Raw genomic sequence first — 21,161 nt, forward strand, 5'->3', positions numbered from 1 at the left:
GGTATTCCCTGAATGTTTAGTGAATTACTGTGAAATCCTCTAATAAATGTCTATAAACGCTCTGATTCAGGTCTAGCACAGCCCAAACGTGCAAACTGATGCTTGTTTGGAATCAACTTCTGAGTGAAAACTAAATTCCTTTGCTTGCCACACAAAGTACTTCATTAATTGGCCCCAGCCAATCTGTTATTCCTCATCAACTACCATTTCCCCATACCCTCCCCCCAACTCCCAAGTTCCAACCCTGCCAAACTTTATATCATTCCCAGAACAGGTCATGCCCTTTTACAACTCTAAGACTTTGTACTTGCTGTTCCGTCTTCCTGAAATGCTCTTCCCTTTTAAGCATGGCCAACTCCTACTGAGCCTTCAAAACCCCAGCTTAAATGACTCCTCCTCAGGGATGTCTCCTTGACTCCCCAAGGCAGTATCAGTAGCTCCCTTCCCTGGGCTCCCTCAATACCCTGTCTAGCACACTGATTAACTGGCCTGGCTTTAGAGTCATGCTAAGGGCTGAGCTAAATCCCTGGCTTTGCAACTTATGAAGTGTGAGACTTTGGGCGAGTTATGTGACCTCTCTGAACTTCAGTCTCCTCGTCTGCTAACTAGCACCAGTAGGAACCCCGGAGGGTTATAATGGGGATGATTTAATGAGATGATTGTAAAGTGTACAGCAAGTGCTCAAGAAATGGTAGCCAATCTGATGCGTCCTAGTACAGCACCTGACTACTCTGTGATTCACTTGCCTCCCCTGTGTAACCCTAGATAAAGCAGGCAAGGTCTTCAATTATTTCTTATCCCTGGCAACTAGCACACTACCTGGCATGTAGCAGATGCTTGCTGCATCCTTGCGGCGTGCTTCTGTGCAGTCACAAACAAATGAATCTGCCCTTTGATTCCCCAGAGTGCCCGGGAGGAGCGAGGGCGCCCTGCAGTGGCCGGGGCAGTTGTGCTGACGGCATGGACGGAAACGGAAGCTGCTCCTGCCAAGTGAGTTCGAAACCTTGCTCTCCTCCTCCCCGACTCTGCTTTCTCCTTACCTGTGGGGTCCCTCTGTAAACACACACTGAGTGGAGACTCTAACAAGTAGCGATATTAGTTAAAAAAAACAAGGATGCAGTGTGCATCAGAATGACATGTTAGAGGCTGGGGGACCTTTGAGTGTATCCATCTGTAAAATGAGTTTAAGCCTTAGGTGTAGTCATCTGTAAAACGAGTCTAATGATAATACCTACGCGATTACACTTGTCGAAAAAGTGAGATGAGATCATGTACATGAAGATACTTTGTGAAACCATGCAGGGCGACAGAAATTTGTCATTGTTACTGTTAAAAATCACCGTTATTAACAGACTAGTCTTCGGAGCTGTCCTCAGCACCCATACTTGAGCGCGGGGTCTGCCAACTGAGGCATTTCTTTGCTGTCCCATGAAAGGGACTTTTGCAAGCTTCAAGCCTTAGACAATGGAAATACAAAGTAATCCTTCTGAAAAGGATTGAGCTCAGTTGTCTTCAGAAATGCAAAACTGAAAGCGTTTTCATTTCACCCTTGGGTGGAATTATGATCTAGCCATCAGTACTTGCTCTCTGTATCTTTGGACTAACGTAGCAGCTTTCTTCTGAAGAGCTCCAGACTCCTAGTAAAAACTGATGCAGGGATGAATGTACAAATTGTAACACAAAAAGAGCAAAGAAGAGAGAAAGAAGGAGTTTCAGGACAGGCACAGAGGAGGGAAGATAACACTTGAGAAACAAACGCTGAGCAGACAGTCAGTTAGAAATCCAAGGGCTTTGTGGGCAGCGCAGATCGCTTGGGTCTAACATCCTCTCCCTGGGGTGTCCTGCAGGAAGGATTTGGCGGAACAGCCTGTGAAACCTGCGCTGATGACAACGTATTTGGACCCAGCTGTTCAGCAAGTATGTCTCACTTTTGTGTCATCGAATGCAGTTGTGAAGGTTGAAAGTCAGACATGGCTTATACAGCTCAAGACCCCAGAAATAAAGTTCCTTGGGGGGAAAACACAGAACAGTTCTCTATAACCAAGTCTACACAGGCAAAACAGAGAGTTGACAACAAATCTGATAAGGAGAGACAGTGTGTCTGTGGTTTTTAGTGCTTGCAGGCAGCTACTCACCAGGAATGCTTCCTGGCAAACTCTGGGGCATAGGTTCCCTCTCTCCAGGCTCCAACATCCACCAGTTCCTTGCCTGCCCAGCTTCTCCCTGAGGTCTTTCCAGACCATGGTCTCAGCACTGACCTTCTCGCCAGGGACCTCTGTGTCCACCACAGGTCCCAACACATCTAATCTTTCCTTCTTTGGGGAGTTCGCAAATAAATACCTGAGGTGATCAGAGGCTGTTTGTCCCAATTTGCAGATTATGGCTTTGTCCCTGACATGGGTTTGTCCACTCTCTTATTTCTGGTTCTCCCCAGAAGTTGACCCAGAAGCATTCTGCAAACATTCTAGTGCAAGTAGCATATTTGAGAGGTGACCAGGGAAACACTAAGAAAGTGACACAGAGGAAATAAAGGGGGTGTTGTCAAGACAGAGACCAGTGTGGATGACCAGAGCTTAATCCCCTGGGGAACTCTGGAGTCCGTGTAGAACACTCACCTTGGAGTTACTTTACCTGAGGAGAGAGGGAGCTATGGTGTAGTAGGCAGAATAATGACCACTCCCCAGAATGTCCACATTCTAATCCCATGGACCTGAGAATATGTTGCCTTCCATGGCAAGGGAGAATTAAGGTAGCAGATGGAATTATGGTTGCTAATCATGTGATCTTACCATAAAGAGACTATCCTGGATAATCTGAGTGGACCCAGTGTAATCACGAAAGTCCTTAAATGTGGAGGAGGAAGGCAGAGGCAGAAGATGCGGTGTCAGAGGGACGAGACGTGAGAAGGACACCACCAGCCCTTGCTGGCTTTGAAGGTGGAAGCGGCCCGTGAGCCAGGCAATGTGGGCAGCCTCTAGAAGCTGGGAAAGGCAGGGAAAGGGATGCTCCTCTCCAGAAAGGAACACAACCACCAACACCTTGATTTTAGAGCAATTACTTTGGATTTCTGACCTCCCGAACTGTAAGACAATATATGTGTGTTGTTTTAAGATGCTAGGTTTGTGGCAATTTGTTACAGCAGCAATAGGAAACTAATACATGCGGTCGTTAGAGGGGAGTTGTTCATTCCCTGGCACTTCCAACCCCCAGTGAGCACCCAGGCAGAGCAGGCTTCCTAGGAAGTGTTCACAGGCTACTGGAAGGCAGCTGAATGCATGGACTTGGTAAGGAAGGCCTAGAGAATGTGGGCGTAGTAGGGACAGTGTCTGCCAGATTCATAGTCTCCCAAAAAGGATAAGTCAAGTGCCCTTTGTCCAATACCACCTCAGTTTGGCTTTTATAGAAAAATCATATTTGGTAGACACTGCATTGATTCAAATATTTTGGGCAAGAAAAATACACAGATATCCCAACCCCCCTAAGTTTGCTCACTCTGTAATAAGTTTCATCTGCAATAGCAGAGACATGGTCTCATTCTAATCCATGGGGTCCTTGAAAGCAGATGCTGTTATACCTCTTTATCTCCAGTACCTTCCACAGTGCTGCCTGCATGGTAGACACACACTACACTCTTGGCTGGATGAATAAACAAATGAGTGAGTGAATGAATGATATAACTAGCTCCAGCCCTCTTGTCCTGACCGAGAAACATGTTATTGGGAGGCGTTGTGTAGAGGTGATCAGAGCTCCAGCTTTAGACTCAGACTGGGTTTCAGCCCCAGGGCTGCTGCAAATTGTGGGAACCTTAAGTTTACTAAGCATACTCTGTGCATCTTCATCTGTAAAAATAGAAATAATATTGCCTCCTTTAGAATTATTACGAGGAACTAATGAGATAATCACTGCACAACAAATGATAGCAATTATTATTATTAATACCTACTATTCCCTGGCGTCCCCCAATCTTAGGTTTTTCTTCATCCATCACTTTATAAAAGATTATTTCATAAGAGTGTTAGCCAAAGCAAATTTAAAACAAATGTTAGCATTGTGAATGTATTTTTTAACATTACATTATATTAAAGGACAGTAAACTATTAAGTATAATCAATCATTTATAAAGAACATGTCTTTCAAATTGACCCTTCCCTATCATAATAGAATTTAAATCACATATTTTAAATAAATATTGAAATAGGAAGAAAGACAGCAACCAACACTGCTTACTTACCAAGAAAGCCAAGTAATTGTTTGCGGATGAAAATTTAGAAAGAAGATGAGTTCATGTTGCCTCCAAGAAACTGGTGTTGGTTGCCAATGAGCACAGATGTACATGGAGATTCCAAACATTTCTAAATTTTTAAAGTGGCTTCCCTTTACACTTGTTTGTGCCATAGAGAAAGGGCAAGCGAAAGGGTTTGGAAACCCAAGTTTTTAAGTAAGAAAATTGGAAACCTAAACTGAGACTCGGGATATAAGACTCCCAGTTCTGGGTTCCAACAGAACTTTGTGAGATGATGAAATGTCCTGACCTGCACTACCCAACATGGTAGCCGCAAGGCACGTGTGGCCATCGAGTACCTGAAATGTGGCTAGTGCAACTGAGGAACTGAAGGTTAAATTTTAGCCCGTGTTACTCAGTTTAAATTTAAATAGCCTCACGTGGCTAGTGGCTACCATATTGGATAGCGCAGCTCTAGAACATAATGGCTAAGAGAGAAGGCTTCAAGTCAGCTGGCCTGAGTTTGAAACCAAGCCTAGTTGCTGTGGGACCTGGGGCAAGCTATTTAACCTCTCTAAGCCCTCCTCATCTACAAAACGGGAATAATAATACCTGTCTCGTGGGATTGACTCGTAGAAAAGCTCCTAGCGGCAAGTCATAAGCACTCAATAGAAACAAGTATTAAGCGAGGACAAGAGCAATCCCACAGTAAGCTGAACATTCATTCACCTATGAACGAATGAATGATGGCTCAGTGATGGCTGGTCATTTCCCATTGGCAGGTTCCCGTAGGGGAACCTGGAAACCTTTTCAGCCAGGCATCCACTGGGTGCCAGTGTTGTTTCACCCATGAGGCAGTGGTCGTTGGCGGTGGCAATTCTGCCTGTAAGTAGGACAACGCTATGAGTTGCAGTTTATTTTTAACACTGACTTTAACCTGCTGCCGGAGCATTCTCCTACCTGACTCTCGATTTGCTTAGCGATGATTTCAAGCTGCATCGGCCAAGGGTGTTCATCTCAGCTGCCAAGGCCCTCGCCTGCTCAGTGCCTCACTCCAGGTTAGGGCAGACGGCAAGCCCACTTTCTCTAACGTGACCCAAATCAATCCCACAATCACGTCTTGTTAATAACAGTAGCTAGCATTTGCTGAGTGTCTGACGGGCACCAGGCACTGCACAAGGTTTGGCATGCAGAATCTCTTTGGAAAAACTCTGCAAGCTGGGTTCCTCATTTTATGGATTAAGAAGCAAGAGAGGTTGCTCAAGGTCACGCAGCTATTACAGGGACAGAGGCAGGGTTTGACCCCAAGTGTCTGACTCCAGAACCTGGGCACAAAACCACTGCACCATTCGGCCCTGGCAGGCATCCACCATGCATTAGACCCGTGACAGGTGATGGGCATCCAAAGAGGGGAGAGATTAGGTCCCCACTCCCAAGGAGCTGGAAATGTGGGAGATGCTTTTGAGCCTATGTGCACGGTACACATGAGATGCTACAGGAACATGAGAGAGGGCATCTCACTCTGCCAGGGGCATGGCACAGGGCCTCTGTGCTCTGTCCCTCTGACCCCAATGGCCGTGGCTTTGGCTACTTTAAAGTCATGCACCCCAAGTTTCACATGTCTCTAGAGATTTGCTGAAGCTGGTTTAACAAATACCCAGGGCTCTTTAAATGACCTTTGGGAATCCCTCTGCCACTCACGTCTCCTTCCCAAGGACACTTTCTTGGCAGTGACTGGTGGCCCTGCAGTGCGTGTCAGAGGCTCCCGAAAGCTACCCGTGCCAGATCAGTTAATCCAGTACATGGGCTGTGCTGAAAGGCAGGACCTGGGGAGAGACTTGTGCCTAGAAGGGAAGCTCAGCGACAAGGACGGCCCTTGTAGTTAGCGTGTAAGTTGGGAGCAGGGGCTGAGTCACATTCGACTCCCCCCTTCCGCCTCCTCACCCTCTCCATGGGCTGCGTGACACCATTTAGGACATGCAGAAGCAGTGTATCTCTTAGAGTTCAGCTGCCCCACTATACTGTGAGCAGCTTGAATTTAGATATTGTGAGTTACTCTTATTTGTATAGCCAGTGCCTAATCCAGTGCCCGCCACTAGATAGGAGCTGGGTAGATATTTTTTTAACTGAATTAATTTGCGTCTTCTCTACTGAGCCCGTAGTACACCCCCTCCTCACCCCTATTATCTCCACGATGAATTTGACTTCCCTCTGGAACTCATCTGTTCCAAAAGCTACAGCCATGGGTGGACATCAAAGTGCTTTGCTAACACAGAAACAACAGCAAATCAGTTTTTAAAGGGAGGATGACAATTGCAAATCCAATTTAATTCTTCAGTAATTTGAATGAGCACTGGAGCTAGTTGTCTCCCATTTTCCATATGTAACATGGGGTTAATGATCTTACCTCACCAGATTGAGAGAGAAAAACGCAGCCCTGACAGCTGTCGGCTGGTCGCTGGCCTGCAATTTCATAGAATGTCACCATCAATGGCTCGCTCTATCTGTGCTGGAACAAGACAGAAACTAGGCCACTGCCTTATCCTGCCTGAATAGAGAAATAAACAGTGACAGTGGGCAACCCAGTGGCCATCTCTCCCGGTTAACACGAGTGGCTACTGCTGCTTCTTCATGACCCCTCACCCCTGCTGCCGACTTTGACCACTGTTGTGTCCCTGGTGGTACTTGGCTGGCAGGCATGACAAAAGTAATAGTTGCAGCAGGAGGTGATAGTGAATGAGGTACAAATAAAGTGCTGCCCAGAGGAGCACAGATTCTGTTTTGGCACCTCTGAGATGGCACCACCGAGGAGAGGGGCTTTAGCTGGCCTAGAAAGATGAGGAGGATTTCAACTGGATTTCAGTTGCATGCAGAAGAGAGCAGAGTGGAGGCAAGAGCATGGAGGAGTGAAAGTATAGGATGCACGTCCTGTTGCCTCCACAGGGCGTGGTCTTTCCTAGACCAGCTCCCCCCATCTCTTCCTGGCCAGCCCCCATTGCTATTGACCCGTCACATCTTAGCATCTATCACACCTCATTATGATGGGCTGCTTTCTTCTGCCTTCAGACTGTGAGCTCTTTGGGGGCAGGGACTTTGGGTCATTAATCCCAAGCACACACAGCGCCCTGTAAGTAGTAGATGTTCAACATGTGTTTTTTTTTTTTTTTTTCAACACGTGTTTTGAAGGAAGATGAACTCTAGTGAGTCATCCCATGCACTTAGATCCTAAGACGCATAAAATGAAGTGGCGAAAGATGAAAATGAAAATTTTTAAAGGTTGGAGTCAGCTTGGAGAGGGCCTTGTTTGCCAAACAGAGGAATTTAGATTTCATTTGGTTAGCAATTGGGAGTCACTGAGATATTTGGAGGAAGATCACCTTGATACCATTACTGATCAAATGAAATGGATAAAATGGAGAGGTGAGAAATCGAACAATGAGTCCAAGTAAAGTGCTACTGCAATAGTCCAGGCAAAACAAGATAAGGCCCTGAAGGAGGACAGTTCCCGTGGAGATGAAGGACAGGGGATTGAGGTGGGACATGTAACAGCCTTAGAGTTCGAACCTTCAAGTTGCAAACTTTCAAAGATGTGAACATGCATCTGGTGCCAGCAAGGAACCAGAACCTGTGCCATCAACGTCAGGCATGAATGAAATTGCAACTTGCCCTCCGTCTCCCATTGCTAACGATCCTTCAGCTCTACCATCTCCCACCTCCTCTCCCTCCTCCAGTCAGTCACTCTTCTTGCCTGTTCACTCGATGCCAGCCCCTGTATGCCAGCTGTTGTACTGTACTACTGTACTTTTCAAGGTACTGTACTATAAGATTAAAAACGTTTTCTTTATTTTTTGTGTTTGTTTTTATGTATTATTTGTGTGAAAATTATTATAACCTATTACAGTACAGTACTATATAGCTGATTGTGTTAGTTATGTACCTAGGCTAACTTTGTTGGACTTAGCGAACCAATTGGACTTACGAACCCACTCTCGGAATGGAACTCGTTCGTATGTGGGGACTTACTGTAAACTGAAGCTAATAAAAAGAAGCCAAGGTTCAAACTAGGGTCTCTAGGGCTTCAAACCCATGGTTTTCCCCACTTCATCAAGCAGAATCTCAATAAACACTATCTGAAAACAGTATCCTTCCATAATCTTTGGAGGAAGTCTACATCAGGTAACGAAAAATTCCCCTTTTCTGTCTGCAGTGTGCAGCTGTGTGCATGGAGTATGCAACAGTGGAATACGCGGCGATGGGACCTGTGAGTGCTACTCTGGGTACACCGGCCCCAACTGTGACAAGCGTAAGTACTGCTAGTTCCCTTAATACCACACCAGATCAAATGGGCACAGACATATGCATTTCAGTTGTGCATGCGTGTACTTGGGCTCTACCTGTGTGCCGTGCCATCAAATGTTTTGCGGGAAGATAGGCAAAAATTTTAAAAGAAAGGGGACGAAAGGAGAGGAAGGGAGAGAAGGGGAGGGGAGGGGAGGGGAAGGGAGGAGAGGGAAGAGATTGTATAGAATATTGGCAGTCACGGAAGATTTGGGTACAATGCAGTGACATGGCTGTAGCTATGTTTTAGGAAGGCCAAGCTTGTGGCAGTGTGAGGATAGACTGGAGAGGAAGACACTGGGGCCATTGCAACGAGTTAGGTACCTGAAAAGGGAGATAAGGCATGTTCTCCATTATAGGTCTCAAAGACAGAGCACATCAACAGGAAATGGAGGCTCACCAAGGCTAAATGATTCACCAAAGTTCACAAAATAGTAAATAAGTGAGCTGGGACTCAAGTCACTGAAATTCTCTAAACAATCGATCACACTGGGTTTAATCAAAAGATAGAGACCACAGGGTGATTGCAGCAAAGGAAGTTTAATATAAAGAATTAGTAAGCTATGATAGGAGAGTGGCTATAAAAATGCAAAATGAACTGTAGGGCTGAGGGGGCATAACAAAGAAGGGCAAACTTGGAAGGGGACAGCCATCCCCAAGGCTTGGCTCAAATCTTGCTGGAGAAGGGGTGCTGGCAGCCCACTTAGTAGGGGAGAAGTTTGCTGGTTTGCCCAAGCCAGCATGGGAGTACAGTCACCCAGCAGGCAGGCAACAACCCTTCAGGGCACTGATGAGCCGAGGCTGGGGGACAGGTGGACAGAGGGAGTTGGGGCACCTTGGGTGCTAAACCTGGAACCTTCAATGTCTGTGCATGGGTAGGGCTGTGGGAAGGTGGCCACTGGGTCCAGGCCAGGGATGCAAGGTCACTGATGAACTGTGCACTCTGAGTGCACAGTTGGGACAGGGCATCACTGGATGTCCTCACACACGCACACCACTGACAGGCTGTGCAACAGCAGCAAACACAGCGGAAACACAACACTGCACAGCAGAGCCGGCAAGAGGCGCCCCTTCCTCCTGCAGTAGCCCTCCGGCGCCCTCTACTGGCCAAGATTAACATATCCTTGCAAAGGAGAAATGTTCAGAGTCCAGCCCATTTTCACAGAGCAGGTGATGAAGGGTGAATTTGGAGCTTAGCCACTAGGAAACTGGACATGCTGCCTGTGACAATAGCTTCACTTAACTTATCCTCTGGATTTTATTCTCCTGGTCTGTAAAATAAAGGGATTAGACAAGAATCAAATTCAACAAATTCAAACTCGCTTTATTGAAAGTCGTTGAGAAGATATGAGCAGTGGTAGAAAGGAGGATGAATAAAAGACAGCCTGTGCCTTCTTCCTGTGGAAGAGACAGACATGCAAACAACCAATATGAATCAACAGCAGGGTGAAACTCAGGTGGTTAGGGTGGACCCCTTCCATAGCCCTCAGTCAGCCTCCTTCCCCAGCTACTCCTGTACTGCTCAGTGGACTCATGAGCAAAAAACGAAAACACAAACAAACAAAAAACCCTTTTTAATAAGACCAGAGATCCACCTCAGAAGCCAGCCTAATAGACAGCATGAAAAGATTTGCTTCCAAATGACAAAATAACTCTATTGAGTCAGAAGATAAATAGACTGGGACAAAAATATTTGCAATCCACACGGCAGAAACGTTTTTATAATAGAAAGTCCATGAGCCCACCTTTAAAATCGGCCAAGGAGCAGCTAATTCTCAGGAAGAAATGAAAACTGGCCAACGAGCATAGAAGAGGTGCTTAACCCCACTAGGAGTCAGAAATGCAAATTAAAACCATAATGAAGTAGTACTTTGGAGTTTGGGAGGTTTTGTTTTGGTTTGGTTCTGGTTTTTTGCCCACTGTGTTACACAGGTTGAAAAGCTAGGTAATATCTATCTGTGGGTGTGAGAAAAATTACGGTACTGTCAGTGGGGATGTGAATTGCTACAATCTATGAGGGAAATGTATCTATTAAATTTTAAAGGATGCTTACAGTTTGAGGCGACAGCCCCAATTCTAGGAATTTACCTGGAGGACTTGAGGGGTGGGTAGGTGAGAATATATGTACAGAGAAACTCATGATAGTATTGTTTTTAAGAACAAAGCAAGCTGGAAACAACTTGAACATCCATGAGTAGGAAGTGGTTGAGTGAAGTGTGGTACATCCTATTCTAGTTAGAAGAATGCTAGCTGCGGAAAGAAATCAACACAAAAATCCAGTGGCTTAACACTACGGTTCCAAAACTGCACCAAGGCATCCCAAAGTACCCCATCAAACTCACAGGGCTGCTATGGGATATTTTTAATTTCTGAGGGAAACGGTGATACACCTGTAGAATATCGTATGAAATGTTAACCTGAGTTGGTACACAATTTCAACATTAGGTAGCACTACATTTTGTGCGATGGTATCATTTCTTTACAAAGCTGCATTTCCAGCGGTCACTGTGGTAAAAAGTAAGTACCATGCAAAAATCACTTTAACTGGAAGGAGGGTGGTAGTTTCCAATCTGATTCCAAGGCTGAAGAAGTTGTGCCATCTCCAACAAGCTCACGTGTCCCATTAGTAAGTAAATGTAGTTATTTAAGAACAAAATAAAATATTTAATCTTTCTATTAACCATATTTCTTTTTCAGATGGCTACTACGTTATCATGACATAAATAGTTACTGAATTCTTTGGTTCTAACTTTGGTTCAACTTAGTAAATGAACTGGTAGATTTTTTTTTTTGTATTGGGGTCCCATGAAACACTAAGGGCACTGTGACCTGAGAATTTGGGGAACCTCTGGCTTAACACAACAGAGGTATATTTCTTACTAATGTAACAGTCCAATGTGAGTGTTCCTGGCTCCCCACCAGCTCCCCACCACATGGTGCTTAGGGATCCAGAACCTTCCATTGCATGCATCTGCCATTCTGTAGCACCTCCAAATGCTCTGCTTTGAGCCACGGAAGGAAGGAGAGAGTGTAGAGAAGCATCTGCTTATAAAGTCCAGAATAATACAAAGAACTTCCAATATTCCATCAACATAGACTCGTCATATAACCCCACCTGGATGCAAAGAGGGGTGGAAAATGTGATCCTGAAAGGGCAGCCCCTTCTCAGCAACAATTCTACTTTGTGGAAGAGGTGAGGGGATATTCTCTATGAATTTTTGATTCAACTAGCCACTGCTGGGAGACGAACGCATGCATCACATTTGTGCACATCCTGAGAGCAGCACACTGACTGCCCCTTGTTCCAACATCTTTACGAGGTTGTTTGTAGAGCGAACAGCCTTGGAAGATATAGGACCTCCCTCGGGAGCAAGTGCGGGCGTGCTTACTGCCTGTGCCAGGTATCAGTGGATTGCCTCTCAGCTCCAAATTCACCCTTTTTGCCTGCTCTGTGAATATGGAGGTGGGCTTTGGAATATTTCTCATTTGTCAGCCAGTAAGATGTGAAGCCTTACCAATAGAGGGTGCTAAAGGGACACCGAAGAAGCAAGAGTTTTCTCTTCTTGTTTCTGGTTTAGCTCACTCGCCAGGCTCCTGAAGAACGCGGTTTTCCTCCGCTGCTCAGCCCCGCACAGTTTCTCCAGCACTAGTTTCTGGCAAGGCTTAGCATCCTCCAGTATCTGACCACTGCATACCTCGTCTAGTGCTTGACTCGGGCGGCAGCAACATAACCAGGAGCCCTAGACAGTGCAGGCTGGTGGCCCAGTTCGGGAGCTGCTCTGCACACCCTCCCCTCAGCCCCATGCACAGCAAGGGCCCCGCAGGACCAGCCATCCAGAGAGCTGACCACCCACCTCCATGCCACGCAGCTGGCCCCTGAAACCACCCCTGCCCCAGTCACACACAGGAGTACACCACACTTCTGAGAAGGCGGGCTTCTCAGCCCCTGCTTCCAGTAGCACCCAGAGGCAAGCCGCTTTCCCAGGCTTGGCACCTCCCTGTGGACGACCTTCCCTGGGGCCCCAGAGGGATGGTCTCCAGCAAGTCTCACCAGCGGACACCTCAGCAACCTCTCTGCTGTAGAGTGACCAAGGCCATGTCCTTTCCAGTGACATCCGGGTCTCAGCTCTGGAAGAGGAGGACTTACTCTTATCTTAAGATAAGAGAGGAGTGGTTGCTCTTTATTTTTCTTCCATTCCTTTCTTCTTTCGAACTCTTTTTAGCTGTCAGGAGCCAGTTCCCTGTTATTCCACTCTGTTCATGAATCTTTACACTAAATTTTCACTGTTCCAGTAATTGCATGGTTTCTGTCTCTTGCCTGGGCCCTAAGTAATACATTGCCTATTATTTAAAAACAAACAAAAAAGCATTTCAGTTCCCTAAGCTCAGGGCTCCTCTTCTGTAATGAAATCCACTGCCTGTTCAGGTCTCAGTATGGCCTTCTTTGCATTGCCCTGTGGGAACCGGGGCTTGGAAGAACTGGTCCAAAAATGCTGACATTCTGGCTACTGCTCCTGATGTGAGTGATAAACTGTCCTTTATCTCTGACCCGGGCATCTCATATCTTCTAGCAGCAACCATGTGACTGTGTCAGCCCAACTTGTTCGCTTTGCAAGTTGGCTAATTATGCCAGACTCTATAGTTTTTAACAGCCATCTAAGCCCCATCTATCTTATAAAATACTATGCAGTCATTAGAGATTAAGGTACACCCTTAAATACCTCCATAATATATTGTTAAATTAAAAATCAAGTTCCTAAATATTTTAACAGGATTCCATTTCATTTTTTGAAAATCTTATACATAAATGTATTATATTGGTTGTTAACGTTGGTTATTTTGGGAGTGGGATGGGAGAATGAGAATAAGAATACAGCTAATTTTTACTTTACTCATTCTGTATTTTTTGAATTGTTACAGTGAATCTGTGTCACTTTTGTAATAATAGGGAACATTGCATTTGTTGAGTTTTTTTAGAACTGGTTGTTCTACTAAGGCCATTACCTCAACAATCTTCCTTTCCAGCCATCCCAGAATGTGCAGCCTTGCTCTGCCCAGAAAATTCCAGATGCTCACCTTCCAGCGAAGATGAAACAAAACTAGCATGCAAATGCATCCCCAGTTACCAAGGCGATGGCAAACACTGCGAGCGTGAGTAGAACTTCGATCCTGCTGGTTTATTCATTGAGATGGTTAGATTCCGCAACAGAAAACAACGTCACAACCTTCTTAATATTAACACAATGACCACTTCTATTTCTCTCTGTGTAGTTGAATGACATATATTAAAAATTCTAAGCAAAATGCTCATCATGTGGTAGCTCTTCAATACATGGCAAGTTCTCTTGTTATCAAAGCACATATATAGATTTTTACACTTTTTTAATTAATTTTTATTGGAGTATAATTGATTTACAACGTTGTGTTAGTTTCTGCTATACAGCAAAGTGAATCAGTTATACATATATCCACTCTTTCTTTTAGATTCTATTCCCCTATAGGTGATTACAGAGTATTGAATAGAATTCCCTGTGCTATACAGTAGGATCTTATTAGTTATCTGTTTTATATAGAGTAGTGTGTATGTGTCAGTCCCAGTCTCCCAATTTATCCCTTCCCCCTCCACTTTCCCCGTTAGTAACTAAGTTTTTCTTCTTCTATATCACCTAAATCAATGTTAAGATAGAATGTAGTTTGTTTCTTCCTTCCTTCTTCCTTCCTCCCTTTCTTTTTTTTTTTTTTAAATAAATTTATTTTATTTATTTATTTTTGGCTGCGTTGGGTCTTCGCTGCTGTGCGGGGGCTTTCTCTAGTTGCGGCGAGCGGGGGCTACTCTTCCGTTGCGGTGTGCGGGCTTCTCATTGGAGTGGCTTCTCTTGTAGCGGAGCATGGGCTCTAGGCACGCAGGCTTCAGTAGTTGTGGCATGCGGGCTCAGTAGTTGTGGCTCGCGGGCTCTAGAGCGCAGGCTCAGTAGTTGTGGTGCACCAGCTTAGTTGCTCTGCGGCATGTGGGATCTTCCCAGATCAGGGATCGAACCCGTGTCCCCTGCCTTGGCAGGTGGATTCTTAACCACTGCGCCACCAGGGAAGTCCCCTTACTTCCTTTCATGCTCTTTCACTTCATGAGTGGTTGTGTGTTGGTTATGAACACGCTATTGGAGCCCGACTGCCTGGGTATAAACCCCAGGTCTGCCTGTTACTAACAATATGACCTTGGACAAATTCTTTAAACTACCTGTGCCTCCATTTTCCTATCTATGAAATGGGGATAATAATAGTAACTACGCTAGAGGGTTGTAAGGATTAACTGAGTTCACATATGGCAAATGCTTAGAAAAGGACTCAGTACATATTATAAATTCTATTAATATTAGTGCTTTCTTTCATGTGATTTTATATTTAAATCCACACATAGCATGGCATAATAATACCTCATCACAGTACTTGTAATTATAATTTCTAATGGCCATATGTAAATCTTTTTGGTCAATGGGGGTGATCAGGAGGGTAAGATGAAATGTTTTTTACTCTCTGTCTTGAAACTGTTGAATTGCCTTTGCAGATTGGATGAGCTGTGATTTGCAATCCCTTCACAGTTCAGTTTTCCTTCTCCTTGCCTGAGTGTGGTAACCACCTTATTTTGTCATTGCTTCTCCAGCCATCAACCCATGTTTACAAAATATCTGCCACCCTCATGCTCGGTGCACCTATCTAGGACCAAATCAGCACAGTTGCACGTGCCAAGAAGGCTACCACGGGGACGGCCAGGTGTGCTTACCAGTGGACCCCTGCCAAGTTAACTTTGGAAACTGCCCTACAGAGTCCACGGTGTGCAGATATGATGGGCCCGGACAGGTGAGCTAATGACGTTGGAACTGATGAGAATAGAAGTAGGACCACCCGCTGGAGGTAAAACTGTGCCGTCTCAGTTCTCCCTTTCCATGCTCAGGTCGGGCTTCCTGTCCAGACAGACCTCCGTGTGCTTGGGGTCAACCTCAGGGAGCCTTGATCTACCCTCTGAACTCGCCCTTTCCCAGCTCTCCAGTCAAAACTCCACTGTCTCCTCCATCCCAGTCCTGTTTGATGATTGACAACATATATACACATAGCTCGAATTCTATTAACAAATTAACTGTTAATGAAGTCTTGGGAAAATACGTAACTGACTTTCACCTGCATCCCTCCAGTCTCTCTAATGTCTTTTCAAAGTGAGAGGGGACTCTTAGGACCAAAAATCTCTGTCCCAAAGAGATGAATGCTGATAAAATGTCAGGCAGCACAGACAGATTTGTAGGGAGCAATGAAGATACTCTGGAGTGAGACTTACGTGATTCTCTAAATCACGTCATGATCTTGACTGGTAAAATTCAGCCTAGTCAGGAGACCTTTGCTACAGAGTCCATATCAAAGAGCCCTTTCCTGAATATCTCATTCACCCACCAAATATTTAGTGGGTGCCTACTGCAGCCACAACTGCATGTCAGGTGTCCAGTGGAGGAAACCCATCCATACAAGAGACTACTGCTGCCTGGGTGAAAGGAAAGCCTTCAGTGTCTGACCAAACCCAGTCATGGGTCCCCAGCAGTCTAATCCGCACCCCATGGGGATCCTCCTGGAGTCCCCTGCAGAGAATCCACCCGATCTCATGTCCGAGAAAAAGAATACATCACATGACATTTCTGCTATCAATTTCTGAGGCTGGCTTGTAAGAAATTCAAAGGGCTAAATTCTCATCCTCTAAATGAGATCCCTTATGGGAAAAGTCATGTTACATCATGAAGCAAAGCCCCAGGACCTTGGGAGTGAGATTAAAACATATACTTTGTCACTTTAAAAATGGGTCCCAAGGCATATTTTCAAGTCTTAGAAACCCTCCGTCGTTCACACAGAAGCAGTGCATTCATTATTCCAGAACAGGGTTCCTCATCCTCGGCATGATTAGCATTTTGGACCTGAGAATTCTTTGTTGTAGGAAGTATCCTGTGCATTGTATGATGTTTAACAGCATCCCTGGCCTCTTGTGGCACTGTCCCCCCACCCTGTTGTCACAATCAAAAATGTCTACAAGCCCAATGTCCCTTGGGTTGAGATTCCCGGTTGAAAACCACTATTCTAGAGAAATAATACCTCCCATCTGAGCCTCAGTCTCTACTCACCTAAATCTAAAAGCGGGAAGTATGGTGCCAGGGAGGCCCAGGGTTAGCAAACCAAAGAACTGAAAGTGTGAACTACAAGCAAGGTGTATGAGTTTCCAAACAGATGAGATGTGAACGTGATTTCCAATTCTGGATCTGCTGGCAAATTTTAGTTTCAGCCCACACTTGAGACCTACCCCAAGTCAGCTTTTATGGCAGAGTAAAGATAGGAATTTAAGAAGCATGTCAGCCTAAGTGACTAACGAGAACCCTCTCTTCTCTTCCCATCGACTGAAGGCTCACTGCGAGTGTGCGGAACACTACCGCAACTTTGTCCCTGGAGTGGGGTGCAGCGTGACCGACGTCTGTGAGTCTAAGAACCCCTGCCACAGAGATGCGAACTGCACCACCATCACGCCGGGTCACACCAAGTAAGGCTTTCCAGTTCCACCACCACCTTTCCAAGCAGTGAAGGTGGTGGCCAGTCAATGCGGAAACTTCTCGGGAGGACAGGAAATGTGTCTTATTCAGCCTTGCACCGCCCTCACATAGCACAATGCAAGGAGCGCAGTAGGGACTCGATACATCTTGGTATAATCAATGAATCATTCAGTAATGGTTTCCTTGATAATGACCGTGCCAGCACCCTGAAATATTGACCTGGCCTGAAAACATGGTATGAAGTGATCAGAGCGTGGGAGAAAGAATCCACCGTCACTGGGAAAACAGATGTCTATTGTGATGACACAGGTTTGACCTCTAATGTATAGGCCTGTTTCCGCAATCTATGAAATATTGCTTGTTAGTGGTGCAAAACAATGGGAAAGTGAAAACTAGGGAAAGTGAATACACATGAGTGGTGTTTCCCAGACTCCAGGTTTCAAAAGAAGGGGTTTACTGTGAGTTAAAATATTTGTGTGAAAATTCCCGAGGCAGAGGCAGCTTGCCTGGTGGGAAGATGCTATTCAGAGTTTATAGCTACTTTATTTTATTTTTAGCTGTGTTGGGTCTTCGTTTCGTGCGAGGGCTTTCTCTAGTTGCGGCAAGCGGGGTCCACTCTTCATCGTGGTGCGGGGGCCACTCTTCATCGCGGTGCGCGGGCCTCTCACTATCGCGGCCCCTCGCGTTGCGGGGCACAGGCTCCAGACGCGCAGGCTCAGCAGTTGTGGCTCATGGGCCCAGTTGCTCCACGGCATGTGGGATCTTCCCAGACTCAATCTTCCCAGCCCTGGATCTTCCTAGGGCTCGAACCCATGTCCCCTGCATTAGCAGGCAGATTCTCAACCACTGCGCCACCAGGGAAGCCCTATTCAGAGTTTAAAGACCTGGGTTTGAGTCTCCACACTGGTATCTATCAGATTCATGACCTTGGGAATGTGACATGGTCTCTCTGGCCTCAGTTTCTCCATGTATAAAATGAGCAGTGACGTCTACTTCATACTGTTGTTGTGAAGATTCATGAGAGAATGTTCTGGAAACTGCCCTCCAGCTGTGTTATGTTTTTATCAGTGGGTGAACCAAGGCTGGAAGCCAAGCCTTTTGACTCCCAGACGGAGGCTTGCATCTTGGTGCCACTTTCGGTTCTTATTGTAACCAGCATCAGCAAAGAACCTGTCCTGCTGTAGTGAGCGCAAAGCCACAGTAGACATGGAACAGTTTCTGTGCTTCCAGAGCCCCCCTCTGTCATTCCTTTTATAGCTGGGTCTTGAATGTGTAGATTCGCCCAGATAGGTTTTATGATCACTGTGTTCTCTCTGGGCAAATAAGTGTATCTGTATGCACTGTGGCTGGAGCGGAAAGAGCTTGAGTGTCAGAACCCCTGGATTCAAGCCCCAGCTCTGCTGCTTCCCTTACTCTGTGACTTCTATTTCCTGTGTCGTAAAAGGGGGACAATTGTGCCTCCAACCAGGGCTGTGATGAGGATTAAATAAGGTTACATTCATCAGTCTCTGAGTGGAACCTGGCACACAGAAATCACTCCATACACACCATGCACACGCAGACCCCTCCCAGACGTACGTACGGGCACGTACACACCCACACAGCTATGCACACAGGCACGTCCTCTCCTGAAACCCAGGTTCTGACACTGACAACCGAACCAGCCAGCTTGCACACTTGGTACCGTCCTCTGAGAAAGCTTGAGTAGAACACTTTAAACACTTTCTTTCTTTTGTGTTTGAGAAGAGAAAATAGAAAAATGAAACTGGAACATCAGAATAATAGAAGTTGCATTAAAACTTGTGCCTAGAATGTCAGTGGAACTAACCATCGATTTTAGGGGTCCGTGTGTCACTCACAAACCTCCTCGACACCCGCCCCCCCAAAAACCTGATTGTCTTCAGCTGGGAATGTTAAAGGCTGGCTGAGTGACATTGATAAAACATGGGGCTGTCAATAATTTAGTTCACCCAGGAGAGGGATTTATTTTGTTTATGCCTCCTCAATGTGGCAGTCAATCTATGCAGAATATTCAAAATCATGCTGCATCAGTCAGAGAAGACCACCCAGTAAAGAAGAATGGGTTCCATTGTGGGCTCCCCCACTCACAACTGGGGTGATCTTGGACAAGTCACGTAACTTTCTGGAACCACAGTTCCCTCCCCTGACAGGTGGAGCTATTTCCCTGGGCAGAGCTCACAAGTTAATGTATATAAGCCTGCTTTAAACTCTACACTCCACTTTCATTATTACTAGGAAGGACCAGTAGCCTCCTGTCAGTTAAAATAGTGCCTTTCTATTTTTACGTAGCAGAGGTGGGAATTAAGGCATGACAGAAGAGAAAGGCATTCCTCTCTTATTTGAGTCAATTCAGCTGAAAAGCCTGGACGTGACAGAGAAGGCATACTGGAAAATGTGGTTTCCATTCCAGCTGTACAAATGTACAGGAAACAGCACTGAAATCTGGAGACTCCAGGAACATTAGTGACACTAATGACAGTGTTTATATGCGACGTGTGCAGGTTAGGATTCCTTGATGTGAACCATCTTCCCAAGAGCCCTGTCCAAAGCAATACGGTGCCTCGGCACCGTGCGGCAAGATCATGGGCTTCCCCAGACAGACCCAGCTTCAAACCCCAGCTCAGCCGCTTCCAGATGTGTTCCCAGCAGTGTGGCCCTCAGACCTGGGCACTGCATTTGAGAGGACCCCATTCTGGCCCTCCACTGACTACAGCAGGGCAAGGAGTCTGAAGGACGAAGGGGCCGTGATCTCCCAGAGCCAGAAGGCACGTCAGAGACCCCACTCAAGTACCCAGGACCTCATTCTCTGCTCAGAGGGCTCCAAACCAGCCTCCGGAACCTGCAGGGCTCTTCCCGGGACCACTCCCCCCAGGGGATGGCCGAAGATGGCTGTTTGCAGAGGGTGTGCACGGGCCAGCTTTACCTCCACCACTGCCATCAACGCACCCTTGGCTCTAGTGCTATTGAGCTATTTATTGTTCTTCAAACATACCCTGGTATTCCCCCAGCTTAGACTGTCCTTCCCTCCCCACCACTCTGAGTCAGACTAACACGCTGATCCTGCAGTGTCCACTTGAGTATCTTCACCCCTCTGATGCCTCCCCTGTCTTCCTGGTCCACTCAGGTGCCCCTCCCTCTGGGCTCCCAGAGAGCCCTGGAATGCTTCTGTTATAATATTTATCACCCTGAACTTTAGGGGCACCTTATAATTTAACTAAATTTTATCCAACATTGAATATAAATAATTCCATCTCATAACATAAAATGCAGGTGGCTTGTGGGTGTTTTAAAAGCCTTGGGACAGCAGGTAAGAACTTTACACCTAGTAAAGAACCAATTTATAAAAGAGGTGATGCTATGAATGGGCCATAGCCCAGCTGAGTCAGAAAATGGCCTCATAGAGTCTCAGACTTGTGGACCGAGATTTTAAATAAAAATTTAAAGAATATTTATGTCTCATACATTCCATTCAGCACAGAGACCATTCAAATATAATTCACCTGCCATCCTTAGGAAAGACAAGTCACGTCTCTTTACACAAAATGGATCATTGGCCTCATAACAACTTAGGGAACTTTCAGAGAGAAATATAAAAAGTAACTTATAAAAAAGTTACTTGCCTTTCTATTAACGTCACATGGAACTTACATAACGTACAGCAGGATTGGTTTTCAGTAGTGACTACTGTATCACTTCCAGGAGTTACCAGTCTCCCTCTTTGCCTCCTTACATTCACCATCCTGAAGCTCAGTACTTACAGAGAAGGTTGACGTTTAAGTAGGAAACTGTCATTTGATTGTATTAAGTAAGCTATTGTTTCATGGTTATATCTACCTTAGTGATTCTTCATAACAAGTTTTCTCAGCCTCAGCACTATTGACCTTAGGGGCCGGATAACTCTTTGTTGTAGGTACTGTCCTGTGCATTGTAGCATGTGGAGCAGCGTCCCTCACCTCTATCCACTAGATGCCAGTAGCACCTTCACCCCCGTTGTGATGACCAAA

At 45.8% G+C, this 21,161-nt stretch overlaps 1 protein-coding gene across 3 annotated transcripts in view; it reads left to right on the forward strand.

Annotated features, from left to right (window-relative positions):
• Window positions 1-21,161, forward strand: part of STAB2 (stabilin 2) — a 157,096-nt gene that overhangs the window by 26,632 nt on the left and 109,303 nt on the right. For all 3 annotated transcript variants that reach the window (XM_082349560.1, XM_082349562.1, XM_082349561.1), the window contains 6 exons: window positions 905-990; window positions 1,848-1,917; window positions 8,430-8,525; window positions 13,586-13,711; window positions 15,219-15,415; window positions 16,993-17,126. In XM_082349560.1, the coding sequence (XP_082205686.1) occupies window positions 905-990; window positions 1,848-1,917; window positions 8,430-8,525; window positions 13,586-13,711; window positions 15,219-15,415; window positions 16,993-17,126 (709 nt within the window). The remainder of the gene's footprint in view (window positions 1-904; window positions 991-1,847; window positions 1,918-8,429; window positions 8,526-13,585; window positions 13,712-15,218; window positions 15,416-16,992; window positions 17,127-21,161) is intronic.

This window comes from Balaenoptera borealis, assembly GCF_965194805.1.
Source record: "Balaenoptera borealis genome assembly, chromosome: 13".
Taxonomy (NCBI): Eukaryota; Metazoa; Chordata; class Mammalia; order Artiodactyla; family Balaenopteridae; genus Balaenoptera; species Balaenoptera borealis.